The 13,928-nt window shown below is 48.8% G+C and overlaps 1 protein-coding gene across 2 annotated transcripts in view; it reads left to right on the plus strand.

Moving 5' to 3' along the window:
- Positions 1–13,928, plus strand: part of LOC311531922 (discoidin domain-containing receptor 2-like) — a 158,844-nt gene that overhangs the window by 70,185 nt on the left and 74,731 nt on the right. For both annotated transcript variants that reach the window (XM_084649782.1, XM_084649783.1), the window contains exon 2: positions 2,201–2,339. In XM_084649782.1, coding sequence (XP_084505908.1) covers positions 2,201–2,339 — 139 coding nt within the window. The remainder of the gene's footprint in view (positions 1–2,200; positions 2,340–13,928) is intronic.

Genomic DNA, 13,928 nt, shown 5'->3' on the forward strand with positions numbered 1-13,928 from the left:
GCTGTCTGTAAGCAAGGACTGGCCTGTCTCCCAAGATCTGTGAGAGTGATGGGTCGTCCTTCAGGATAGGTTGTAGATCCTTGATGATGCGCTGGAGAGGTTTTAGTTGGGGGCTGAAGGTGATGGCTAGTGGCGTTCTGTTATTTTCTTTGTTGCGCCTGTCCTGTAGTAGGTAACTTCTGGGTACTCTTCTGGCTCTGTCAGTCTGTTTCTTCACTTCAGCAGGTGGGTATTGTAGTTGTAAGAACGCTTGATAGAGATCTTGTAGGTGTTTGTCTCTGTCTGAGGGGTTGGAGCAAATGAGTTTGTATCGTAGAGCTTGGCTGTAGACAATGGATCGTGTGAAGTGGTCAGGGTGAAAGCTGGAGGCATGTAGGTAGGAATAGCGGTCAGTAGGTTTCCGGTATAGGGTGGTGTTTATGTGACCATCGCTTATTAGCACCGTAGTGTCCAGGAAGTGGATCTGTTGTGTGGACTGGTCCAGGCTGAGGTTGATGGTGGGATGGAAATTGTTGAAATCATGGTGGAATTCCTCAAGGGCTTCTTTTCCATGGGTCCAGACGATGAAGATGTCATCAATATAGCGCAAGTAGAGTAGGGGCTTTAGGGGACGAGAGCTGAGGAAGCGTTGTTCTAAATCAGCCATAAAAATGTTGGCATACTGTGGGGCCATGCGGGTACCCATAGCAGTGCCGCTGATTTTAAGGTATACATTGTCCCCAAATGTGAAATAGTTATGGGTGAGGACAAAGTCACAAAGTTCAGCTACCAGGTTTGCTGTGACATTATTGGGGATAGTGTTCCTGACGGCTTGTAGTCCATCTTTGTGTGGAATGTTGGTGTAGGGGGCTTCTACATCCATCGTGGCTAGGTTGATGTTTTCAGGAAGATCACCGATGGATTGTAGTTTCCTCAGGAAGTCAGTGGTGTCTCAAAGATAGCTGGGAGTGCTGATAGCATAGGGCCTGAGGAGGGAGTCTACATAGCCAGACAATCAAGCTGTCAGGATGCCAATGCCTAAGATGATGGGGTGTCCAGGATTTCCAGGTTTATGGATCTTGGGTAGCAGATAGAATACCCCAGGTCGGGGTTCCAGGGGTGTGTCTGTGCGGATTTGTTCTTGTGCTTTTTCAGGGAGTTTCTTGAGCAAATGCTGTAGTTTCTTTTGGTAACTCTCAGTGGGATCAGAGGGTAATGGCTTGTAGAAAGTGGTGTTGGAGACCTGCCTAGCAGCCTCTTGTTCATATTCTGACCTATTCATGATGACGACAGCACCTCCTTTGTCAGCCTTTTTGATTATGATGTCAGAGTTGTTCCTGAGGCTGTGGATGGCACTGTGTTCTGCACGGCTGAGGTTATGGGGCAAGTGATGCTGCTTTTCCACAATTTCAGCCCGTGTACGTCGGCGGAAGCACTCTATGTAGAAATCCAGTCTGTTGTTTCGACCTTCAGGAGAAGTCCACCCAGAATCCTTTTTGTAGTGTTGGTAGGAAGGTCTCTGTGGATTAGTATGTTGTTCAGAGGTGTGTTAGAAATATTCTTTGAGTCGGAGACGTCGAAAATATGATTCTAGGTCACCACAGAACTGTATCATGTTCGTGGGGGTGGAGGGGCAGAAGGAGAGGCCCCGAGATAGGACAGATTGTTCTGCTGGGCTAAGAGTATAGCTGGATAGATTAACAATATTGCTGGGTGGGTTAAGGGAACCACTGTTGTGGCCCCTTGTGGCATGTAGTAGTTTAGATAGTTTAGTTTCCTTTTTCTTTTGTAGAGAAGCAAAGTGTGTGTTGTAAATGGCTTGTCTAGTTTTTGTAAGGTCCAGCCATGAGGAAGTTTGTGTGGAAGGCTGGGAATTCCTCAAGGGCTTCTTTTCCATGGGTCCAGATGATGAAGATGTCATCAATGTAGCGCAAGTAGAGTAGGGGCACAATATGCAGAGCTGCTCTGCTGTTAGACGGTGAACTTCCTACAGCATTGAATAGCTCCAGAGTCAACACTAGCAGCGGGCAAGTATTAGGATAACACACTAGCTGCTAGCCAGGAGAGAGATGCAGCCCATTCTTGTGCCAGCAGGTGCTGTTTCCAGTGTGCGCAGGGTGTTGTGGCTCATTGCGCCAGGGCACAGTGCTGAGGGTCTGCAGCTCCACAAGGGTCCCGATTAGAGGACTTTTCATCTCCTCTCTTTTGCTTTGTCTTTCAGAAATGTAGATGGCAGCTGCTGGCTGTGAAGGACTCGCACCCGACTGACCCGGTGCAGCACTTCCCATTGCCCACCATGATCCTCTGCATGCTGCTGCTGGCTGCTCTGCCTGAGCCATCCAGTGCTGAAATCAACCCTGGTAGGGAGCCACCGAATGTGGGGAGGACCCTAACTCCTACCTTGTGTGTTTTCATTTCCCCCCTTGTTTTCCCTCTTACAATGGACCCATTTGTATGAAGTTACAAAAATGGCTCCAGAGCAGCTGCCTGTGTGCCAGGTGCCCAGCCTTCCCAGAATGCAGGGAGAAACACCGCCCCGTGGAAATCCCAGCTCCACACTGGGGCATGGACATATTCCCTGTCCTGCCTTCCAAGTGGGTCTGCAACCAGTAAGCCTGTCATAGAATCATAGAATATCAGGGTTGGAAGGGACCTCAGGAGGTCATCTAGTCCAACCCCCTGCTCAAAGCAGGACCAATTCCCAGTTAAATCATCCCAGCCAGGGCTTTGTCAAGCCTGACCTTAAAAACCTCTAAGGAAGGAGATTCTACCACCTCCCTAGCTAACGCATTCCAGTGTTTCACCACTCTCCTAGTGAAAAAGTTTTTCCTAATATCCAACCTAAACCTCCCCCACTGCACCTTGAGACCATTACGCCTTGTTCTGTCATCTGCTACCACTGAGAACAGTCTAGATCCATCCTCTTTGGAACCCCCTTTCAGGTAGTTGAAAGCAGCTATCAAATCCCCCCTCATTCTTCTCTTCTGAAGACTAAACATCCCCAGTTCCCTCAGCCTCTCCTCATAAGTCATGTGTTCCAGTCCCCTAATCATTTTTGTTGCCATCCGCTGGACTCTTTCCAATTTCTCCACATCCTTCTTGTAGTGTGGGGCCCAAAACTGGACACAGTACTCCAGATGAGGCCTCACCAATGTCGAATAGAGGGGAACGATCACGTCCCTCGATCTGCTGGCAATGCCCCTACGTATACATCCCAAAATGCCATTGGCCTTCTTGGCAACAAGGGCACACTGTTGACTCATATCCAGCTTCTCGTCCACTGTCACCTCTAGGTCCTTTTCTGCAGAACTGCTGCCTAGCCATTCGGTCCCTAGTCTGTAGCGGTGCATGGGATTCTTCCATCCTAAGTGCAGGACTCTGCACTTGTCCTTGTTGAATCTCATCAGATTTCTTTTGGCCCAATCCTCCAATTTGTCTAGGGCCCTCTGTATCCTATCCCTACCCTCCAGCGTATCTACCATTCCTCCCAGTTTAGTGTCATCTGCAAACTTGCTGAGGGTGCAATCCACACCATCCTCCAGATCATTTATGAAGATATTGAACAAAACCGGCCCGAGGACCGACCCCTGGAGCACTCCACTTGATACCAGCTGCCAACTAGACATGGAGCCATTGATCACTCCCCGTTGAGCCCAACAATCTAGCCAGCTTTCTATCCACCTTATAGTCCATTCATCCAGCCCAGACTTCTTTAACTTGCTGGCAAGAATACTGTGGGAGACCGTGTCAAAAGCTTTGCTAAAGTCAAGGAACAACACGTCCACTGCTTTCCCTTCATCCACAGAGCCAGTTATCTTGTCATAGAAGGCAATTAGATTAGTCAGGCATGACTTGCCCTTGGTGAATCCATGCTGACTGTTCCTGATCACTTTCCTCTCCTCCAAGTGCTTCAGAATTGATTCCTTGAGAACCTGCTCCCTGATTTTTCCAAGGACTGAGGTGAGGCTGACTGGCCCATAGTTTCCCGGATCCTCCTTCTTCCCCTTTTTAAAGATGGGCACTACATTAGCCTTTTTCCAGTCGTCCGGGACTTCCCCCGATCGCCATGAGTTTTCAAAGATAATGGCCAATGGCTCTGCAGTCACATCCGCCAACTCCTTTAGCACTCCCGGATGCAACGCATCCGGCCCCATGGACTTGTGCTCGTCCAGCTTTTCTAAATAGTCCCGAACCACTTCTTTCTCCACAGAGGGCTGGTCACCTTCTCCCCATGCTGTGCTGCCCAGTGCAGTAGTCTGGGAGCTGACCTTGTTCGTGAAGAAAGAGGCAAAAAAAGCATTGAGTACATTAGTTTTTTCCGCATCCTCTGTCAGTAGGTTGCCTCCCTCATTCAATAAGGGGCCCACACTTTCCTTGACTTTCTTCTTGTTGCCAACATACCTGAAGAAACCCTTCTTGTTACTCTTAACATCGCTTGCTAGCTGCAACTCCACGTGTGATTTGGCCTTCCTGATTTTGCTCCTGCAAGCCCGAGCAATATTTTTATACTCATCCCTGGTCATTTGTCCAATCTTCCACTTCTTGTAAGCTTCTTTTTTGTATTTAAGAGCAGCAAGGATTTCACTGTTAAGCCAAGCTGGTCGCCTGCCATATTTACTATTCTTTCTACACATCGGGATGGTTTGTCCCTGTAACCTCAATAAGGATTCTTTAAAATACAGCCAGCTCTCCTGGACTCCTTTCCCCCTCATGTTATTCTCCCAGGGGATCTTGCCCATCGGTTCCCTGAGGGAGTCAAAGTCTGCTTTTCTGAAGTCCAGGGACTGTATTCTGCTGCTCTCCTTTCTTCCTTGTGTTAGGATCCTGAACTCGACCATTTCATGGTCACTGCCTCCCAGGTTCCCATCCACTTTTGCTTCCCCTACTACTGTCTCAGCACCGGGGATCCCACTACCACCAGGAGCCACATGGGCACTAGATGAGCAATGACAGGCAAGTGTCAGGCTGGCTCTGGGGTACTGGGCTCACTGCAGGCAGTAAATCACCAGATACAGGCAGGGAGGAGAGCTAGAGAGCTGCAGCCAGGAGGAGTGGACTCTGGAAGGGCTGATGCAGGAGGAGAGGTTGGGCTAAGCTTGGCTTAGTGCTTGGTCCAGTCCCAGGGCAGAGGGACATAGGCCTATGGATAGCAGAGGGGGACATGCCCAGGGGACAGGGTCCCATGGGGCAGGTCAGAGGCTATAAGTGAGAGGGGTCGGACACGGTGCAGAACGGGGAAGGTGTCGCATGAAAGTCAGAGAAAGTCCCAGTGATGAGGTGTGTTGGTCTGTGGGATTGTCCGTAAGCAGCCCCAGCATGATGCTGGGCCGTGTCTTGGCAAACCCCTGGTCATGTACGAGAGGGCAGCTCTGTCCTGGAGGGGCCTGATGGACTCTCTGCCTCTAACATTATTTCTTTGGAGCCCCAAGCAAGTGTCCTATTCTGTCCCTGCTCTGGTCTCTCTCCACCGCTTTGAGCCCCAGCGTAGCCGCAGCTACAGGGCTATGTTGGGCTGCAGCCAGGGCCAGAGTAAAGCAACCTGGGGCCCATGACGCACTTTGACATGAGACCCCATGCGGTGGCCCCATCCCCAGCTTGGAGTGGGGTAACAGTTGGGCTCCCCTCCTGCCTCAGAAGCAGCATCTGGAAACCTGTTCCCTCTGGAGAGGCAGGAACAGCAGTGGGTGTGGGAGGCAATACTTACCCAGGATGAAGGGTCACCTCCAGAGCCCTCTGATGGGTGGGGCTAACACCCTATTGAGGTGCACAGGGCAGCTGTCCCCCTCAGGGCTAATCACAGGACTCCAGGAGCTAGCGCCCTACACACAGGGTTATAGTCCTGATAAGCTGAATCTGGCCCTGCCTGCTGTTAGAACCTGCAGCTCCTCCGCTCTCCCAGCTCTGGGCTTCCCCGCAATCCCCAGCTCTGCCAGTGCCCCTCAATCCTGACACAGAGCCCCTACTAGTCAGGTCCTGTGCTCTACCACACATACAGTTCTGCTGATGACCCTCAATCGTAACCTGCAGACCCGTGATAACCCAGTCCAAGTCAAATGTTGATTCTATTGTGTAGGATGTTTGCTAGGCAATTATTGTTGTAGGGATGGTCTTAGAACAGGGATCTCAAACTCAGATGACCACGAAGGCCACATGAGGACTAGTACATTGGTCCGAGGGCCGCATCACTGACACGCCCCCACTCCACCTCTTCCATGAGGCCCCGCCCCTGCCCCGCCTCTTCTCCACCTCCTCCCCATACCGTGCAGCTCCCTGCTCCTCCCCACTCCCTCCTAGAAAGCGCTAAGTGCCGTCAAACAGCTGTTTGGAGGGAGGAAACACCTGGAGGTAGGCAGAGAAGCGGGGACACGGCGTGCTCGGCAGGAGGGGGAGCAGTGGGTGAGGGGAGCTTGGCGGCCGCAGAAAATAACTCTGTGGGCCACATGTGGCCCGTGGGCTGCGTGTTTGAGACCCCTGGTCTAGATAATACTTAGTCCTGCCATTATTGAGGCGGGACTAAGTGCAGGGAACTGGACTAGATGACGTCTCGAGGTCCCTTCCGTCCTACAATTCTATGGTTCAGCTATGGGCGGTGAAGTTGTAAATGTCCCTGAAATAATAGCTGTCTTTGAGTGAATAGCTTCCCAAACTGCACTGGGCCATCAATGGCACACGTGCTCATTGTCTGCCCCCACCCCTCAGATGTACATGATTCTATAAACCGGAAAGGATATTTGTTATGCTGACCATAGTCAACCCTAGAAGGAGGTTCACAAACTCCAACGTGGGATGCACTGGCAGAATGCAAGATGGCAGAGTATTCTGGCGTGCCGGCATTTTCGAATTGGACAGACTGGAACTTTATGTCCACGTAACAATGTGGATATCAGCGGGGTGTCTTTGCCCAATGTTCTTTTGGGAGATCCACCCTATCCTCTACTCCCCTGGCTCATGAAGTCTTGACCTGATGTAAGAGCACCTGGCAGAAGGTTTAATTACACCTTGAGTGGGAGCAAGACGGTGCCTTTGGCCAACTGAAGGCAAGATGGAGCTGCTTACACAGCTGTTTGGGTGCCAGAGCGTATAATGTCATTCATTCCAGTGGGCGTATGGTGCACTGTGTGACGTATGTAGGAAGAGCTCTCTCCAGGATTGGGGCGATGACGGTGCTAGCCCTGTACGAGCGGACAGACAGTGCAGCTAGGTCCAGGAGAGACAGGAAAATACGGGATGCCTTGTGTGGCCACATCATTGGTTTGTGGAGGAGAGGGTTTGTGAGCGAAGTGGTGGACTTTATGAATTTGAGTTTATTTATGAGTTTATTTATGAATGCATCAAAAAATCATACATGATGCAAGATACATAGCGACTGGATTTTGCTGGCTTGGTGCAGTTGCATGAATTGTACATCTGAGACCTCATTAAAATTGCTACCTTTGAGTAGCTATTTCCTCTTAGTGTTTTCAAAGTCCACCTGCATGGGATCGCAGTACAAAAGCTGTAGTATAGCTTTCCAGCACAGGCCGGGCACCTACCACAAACTAACGCCCGAGTGCGAAAGCACAAAACAAACCCACAGTGCACACAACGAGGCAATGTGACAGTGCAGGGCAATGTCCCGTGTAATGGCATTACACGTGGTCAGTGTCCTTCCTCCCCTTCCTCTGTGCAGGCCTGGGGGTGGACTGCATTGCGGACTGCTGACCATGTGCACTTCTATGCATAGACTGGCTGAGTCCTGACCCCAAGTGGTCCGGTAACTGCAGAACGTAGTAGTGTGGGTGGATGTGAGTGGAGTGGCTGGGGCCAGGGTAGGGTTCAGGGCAGGTGCGTCCTAAAATGTGTTGATTTGATGTTTGTTGCAGTCTCTCAGAAAGGTCCCTTTGCCACTGGTGGTCTTGCTCCCTGCCATTGCTGTGTGTTCCCCACCATTTTCTCCTCTTGTTTCCAGCATATCCTCTGATACAGCTGGTTTGCACTCCAGTTCATAGAGCTGGCCTGGCCTGCTGGCAAACTCCCTTTTCAGGGCCTGGGGCACCTCATTCTGGCTCCTTTCCCTCTTGCTGCACAGGTCCAGCAGCCTCTAGCTTTCTATCAGTGGCCTGCTACGGGGTGGGAGGACATGCCTGGCAGAAGTCTCTCACTGAAAGGCAGGTTCTCCAGCTCTCCAGTCATGTCCGTGGCTCTTTCCTGCACCCACTCCAGTTTTTTCCAACATCTTTTTTTAAAATGTGTACGGCAGTATTGAATGCAGTATTCCAGTCTCAGTCTCCTATTCGAGGTAAAATCACCTCCCTACTCCTACTCAGTATTCCCCTGGTTATACATCCCAATTCATATTAATCCTTTTCGCCACAGCATTGCACTGCGGGGGCTCATGCCCAGTTGCTTGTCCACCAAAACACCTAAATCCTTTTCAGAGTCACTGCTTCTCAGGATACAGTCCCCATTCTGTAGGTATGGGCTGCATTCCGTATGACCTGTCATTTGGCTGTATTCAAATTCATCTGGTTTGGATGAGCCCAGCTTACCAAGTGATCCAGATCGATCTGTATGAATGCCCTGTCCTCATCATTATTTACAGCTCTGCGAATATTTTTATCCGCAGTGATGGACGAAATTGTTGACCAGTGTTGGGCGGAGAACCAATACCTACAGAACCCCACTAGAAACATCCCTATTAAGTGACGATTCCCCACTGACGACCACCTTTTGAGATCTGTCAGTTAGTAGTTCTTAAAGCATTGCAGAGCCATTGGCCATTATCTTTCAAAACTCATGGCGATTGGGGGAGGTCCCAGATGATTGGAAAAAGGCTAATGTAGTGCCGATCTTTAAAAAAGGGAAGAAGGAGGATCCGGGGAACTACTGGCCAGTCAGCCTTACCTCAGTCCCTGGAAAAATCATGGAGCAGGTCCTCAAGGAATCAATTCTGAAGCACTTAGAGGAGAGGAAAGTGATCAGGAACAGTCAGCATGGATTCACCAAGGGCAAGTCATGCCTGACTAATCTAATTGCCTTCTATGACGAGATAACTGGCTCTGTGGATGAAGGGAAAGCAGTGGACGTGTTGTTCCTTGACTTTAGCAAAGCTTTTGACACAGTCTCCCACAGTATTCTTGCCAGCAAGTTAAAGAAGTCTGGGCTGGATGAATGGACTATAAAGGTGGATAGAAAGCTGGCTAGATTTTTGGGCTCAACGGGGAGTGATCAATGGCTCCATGTCTAGTTGGCAGCCGGTATCAAGTGGAGTGCCCCAAGGGTCGGTCCTGGGACCAGTTTTGTTCAATATCTTCAAAAATGATCTGGAGGATGGTGTGGATTGCACCCTCAGAAAGTTTGCAGATGACACTAAACTGGGAGGAATGGTAGATACGCTGGAGGGTAGGGATAGGATACAGAGGGCCCTAGACAAATTGGAGGATTGGGCCAAAAGAAATCTGATGAGATTCAACAAGGACAAGTGCAGAGTCCTGCACTTAGGACGGAAGAGTCCCATGCACTGCTACAGATTAGGGACCGAATGGCTCGGCAGCAGTTCTGCAGGAAAGGACCTAGAGGTGACAGTGGACGAAAAGCTGGATATGAGTCAACAGTGTGCCCTTGTTGCCAAGAAGGCCAATGGCATTTTGGGATGTATATGTCGGGGCATTGCCAGCAGATCGAGGGACGTGATCGTTCCCCTCTATTCGACATTGGTGAGGCCTCATCTGGAGTACTGTGTCCAGTTTTGGGCCCCACACTACAAGAAGGATGTGGAGAAATTGGAAAGAGTCCAGCGGAGGGCAACAAAAATGATTAGGGGACTAGAACACATGACTTATGAGGAGAGGCTGAGGGAACTGGGGATGTTTAGTCTTCAGAAGAGAAGAATGAGGGGGGATTTGATAGCTGCTTTCAACTACCTGAAAGGGGGTTCCAAAGAGGATGGCTCTAGACTGTTCTCAATGGTAGCAGATGACAGAACAAGTAGTAATGGTCTCAAGTTGCAGTGGGGGAGGTGTAGGTTGGATATTAGGAAAAACTTTTTCACTAGGAGGGTGGTGAAACACTGGAATGCGTTAGCTAGGGAGGTGGTGGAATCTCCTTCCCTAGAAGTTTTTAAGGTCAGGCTTGACAAAGCCCTGGCTGGGATGATTTAGTTGGGGATCGGTCCTGCTTTGAGCAGGGGGTTGGACTAGATGACCTCCTGAGGTCCCTTCCAACCCTGATATTCTATGATTTCAGGTGATACTGTATTGTGTGAAGTTTTCAATTACAGTGTTATATAGTACTAAGGCAAAGGCCTTACAAAAGTCTAAGTATATTACAGTGTAGTTGTAGCCATGTCTCTAAGTATATTACTGTTACCCTTGTCATGCTGTCTGGAGTGGCTCACGACCATGAGTGTCTGCCTCAGGGCAGACTGTCAGAAAACAGAGCAGACACCCCAAACTTGTGGTATGGTTTATAATTAGATTTTACCATCCCAGGACCAAATGTGAACTCCCAAAGTACTGCAGTAGTATAGTATTCTAATGAGTCACAGACAGTTCCCTTTGACACTCCAGTCTCTCTTGCCTCACAGGCAAGCTGGACTATGTGAAAAATGGTCACTTACACCAAAAATTGCACCACATTCAGGTTGCCCCCAGTCCCAAGAGATCGGTCACTTGCCCCAGGCCAGTTTGGTACTTATACCAAAGTGTTCCTTTGCTACTTACACCAAAGACGGTACTGGTAGTAAACTGTAGTAAACTAACTAAATGTTTATTAGCTAAGAAAAAGAAATGAGAGTTTTTGAGAGGTTAAAGCAGGTAAAATATATGTACAGGTGAGTCTCAGTCTGTAATTCCAAATGGCAGCAGAGATGTAGTGAGCTGCCAGTTTCCCAACAGTCTCTCAGGGCTACCCAGAATAACTCTGAGGATTTCCATCTGCTCGTTCAGTTATTCCTCTCTTTTAGAATCCAAACAGTCTGGGGATTGGGGATTGGTCCTGCTTTGAGCAGGGGGTTGGACTAGATGACCGCCTGAGGTCCCTTCCAACCCTGATATACTAGGATTCTATGATTCTGTGAACAGTCCAGAGATACAGGTTCTTTCCCTGAATCCATACTTACAGCTTCTTCTCACAGAAAACAAGCTGACAGGGTCACTATCCACATGGCCTCTTCCTTTGATGACAGACAAGTGAGTGAGGAATGCATTTAGAGTCTTTGGCCTCCAGTCGTCACACACAATGATCACTTGCCTTGAAATTAGCACTTTTATGTTAAAGTTCTTCATTTGCATTCCATGGGGCTTCTTTCTCGTTTGATGGAGTATTTAGTTATGGGGTATACACAAGTAAATGTTTACTACTACATTATAACAGGACACAGATAAGTGAAAATAATGCATGTTAGATTACATTAGGTTTTCATGAAGTTTAAACACCAAATACATCTTATACATCTTATACATTTAACAATCACTTTGATCTATACTAATACTGTTGAGGTTACAGGGACAAACCATCCCGATGAGTCGAAAGAATAGTAAATATGGCAGGCGACCAGCTTGGCTTAATGGTGAAATCCTAGCGGATCTTAAACATAAAAAAAAAGCTTACAAGAAGTGGAAGGTTGGACATATGACCAGGGAAGAGTATAAAAATATTGCTCGGGCATGTAGGAATGTTATCAGGAGGGCCAAATCGCACCTGGAGCTGCAGCTAGCCAGAGATGTCAAGAGTAACAAGAAGGGTTTCTTCAGGTATGTTGGCAACAAGAAGAAAGCCAAGGAATGTGTGGGCCCCTTACTGAATGAGGGAGGCAACCTAGTGACAGAGGATGTGGAAAAAGCTAATGTACTCAATGCTTTTTTTGCCTCTGTTTTCACTAACAAGGTCAGCTCCCAGACTGCTGCGCTGGGCATCACAAAATGCGGAAGAGATGGCCAGCCCTCTGTGGAGATAGAGGCGGTTAGGGACTATTTAGAAAAGCTGGACGTGCACAAGTCCATGGGGCGGGACGAGTTGCATCCGAGAGTGCTGAAGGAATTGGCGGCTGTGATTGCAGAGCCACTGGCCATTATCTTTGAAAACTCATGGCGAACCGGGGAAGTCCCGGATGACTGGAAAAAGGCTAATGTAGTGCCAATCTTTAAAAAAGGGAAGAAGGAAGATCCTGGGAACTACAGGCCAGTCAGCCTCACCTCAGTCCCTGGAAAAATCATGGAGCAGGTCCTCAAAGAATCAATCCTGAAGCACTTGCATGAGAGGAAAGTGATCAGGAACAGCCAGCATGGATTCACCAAGGGAAGGTCATGCCTGACTAATCTAATCGCCTTTTATGATGAGATTACTGGTTCTGTGGATGAAGGGAAAGCAGTGGATGTATTGTTTCTTGACTTTAGCAAAGCTTTTGACACGGTCTCCCATAGTATTCTTGTCAGCAAGTTAAGGAAGTATGGGCTGGATGAATGCACTATAAGGTGGGTAGAAAGCTGGCTAGATTGTCGGGCTCAACGGGTAGTGATCAATGGCTCCATGTCTAGTTGGCAGCCGGTATCAAGTGGAGTGCCCCAAGGGTCGGTCCTGGGGCCGGTTTTATTCAATATCTTCATAAATGATCTGGAGGATGGTGTGGATTGCACTCTCAGCAAATTTGCGGATGATACTAAACTGGGAGGAGTGGTAGATACGCTGGAGGGGAGGGATAGGATACAGAAGGACCTAGACCAATTGGAAGATTGGGCCAAAAGGAATCTGATGAGGTTCAATAAGGATAAGTGCAGGGTCCTGCACTTAGGACGGAAGAACCCAATGCACAGCTACAGACTAGGGACCGAATGGCTAGGCAGCAGTTCTGCGGAAAAGGACCTAGGGGTGACAGTGGACGAGAAGCTGGATATGAGTCAGCAGTGTGCCCTTGTTGCCAAGAAGGCCAATGGCATTTTGGGATGTATAAGTAGGGGCATAGCGAGCAGATTGAGGGACGTGATCGTTCCCCTCTATTCGACATTGGTGAGGCCTCATCTGGAGTACTGTGTCCAGTTTTGGGCCCCACACTTCAAGAAGGATGTGGATAAATTGGAGAGAGTCCAGCGAAGGGCAACAAAAATGATTAGGGGACTGGAACACATGAGTTATGAGGAGAGGCTGAGGGAGCTGGGATTGTTTAGCCTGCAGAAGAGAAGAATGAGGGGGGATTTGATAGCTGCTTTCAACTACCTGAAAGGGGGTTCCAAAGAGGATGGCTCTAGACTGTTCTCAATGGTAGCAGATGACAGAACGAGGAGTAATGGTCGCAAGTTGCAGTGGGGGAGGTTTAGATTGGATATTAGGAAAAACTTTTTCACTAAGAGGGTGGTGAAACACTGGAATGCGTTACCTAGGGAGGTGGTAGAATCTCCTTCCTTAGAGGTTTTTAAGGTCAGGCTTGACAAAGCCCTGGCTGGGATGATTTAACTGGGAATTGGTCCTGCTTTGAGCAGGGGGTTGGACTAGATGACCTTCTGGGGTCCCTTCCAACCCTGATATTCTATGATTCTATGATTCTATGATTCTAATACGTACACAAGTGAATCGGTCTGGGGCTTTGGCATGAGCTGGCACCTGGTTTGCCAACCTCACAACTCTTATCAACCGGATTCAGGTTTGCTTCACGAGAGCTATTTTCCATAAACCGTGTTGACTGACATTAATTATAGCTCCATCCTTTAATTCGTTATTGACTGAATCCTGTACCAGCTTTCCATTATTTTGCCCAGGGCTGTTGTCAGGCTAACCAGACTAGTTCCCCAGACCTTCCTGCTTGCCCCTTTTAGAGACTGGCATGACTTTAACATGTTGCCAGTCTTCTGGAATTTTTCCAGTATTCCACAATTTATTAGAAATTAACACCAGTGGCACAGACATCTCCTCAGGCAACTGCTTTAGGACTCGTGGACATAAGTTATTCAGACCTATTGATTTTAAAGGGTTGATCC

The sequence above is a fragment of the Lepidochelys olivacea genome (genome assembly GCF_965140295.1).
Source record: "Lepidochelys olivacea isolate rLepOli2 genome assembly, chromosome: 16".
NCBI lineage: Eukaryota > Metazoa > Chordata > Testudines > Cheloniidae > Lepidochelys > Lepidochelys olivacea.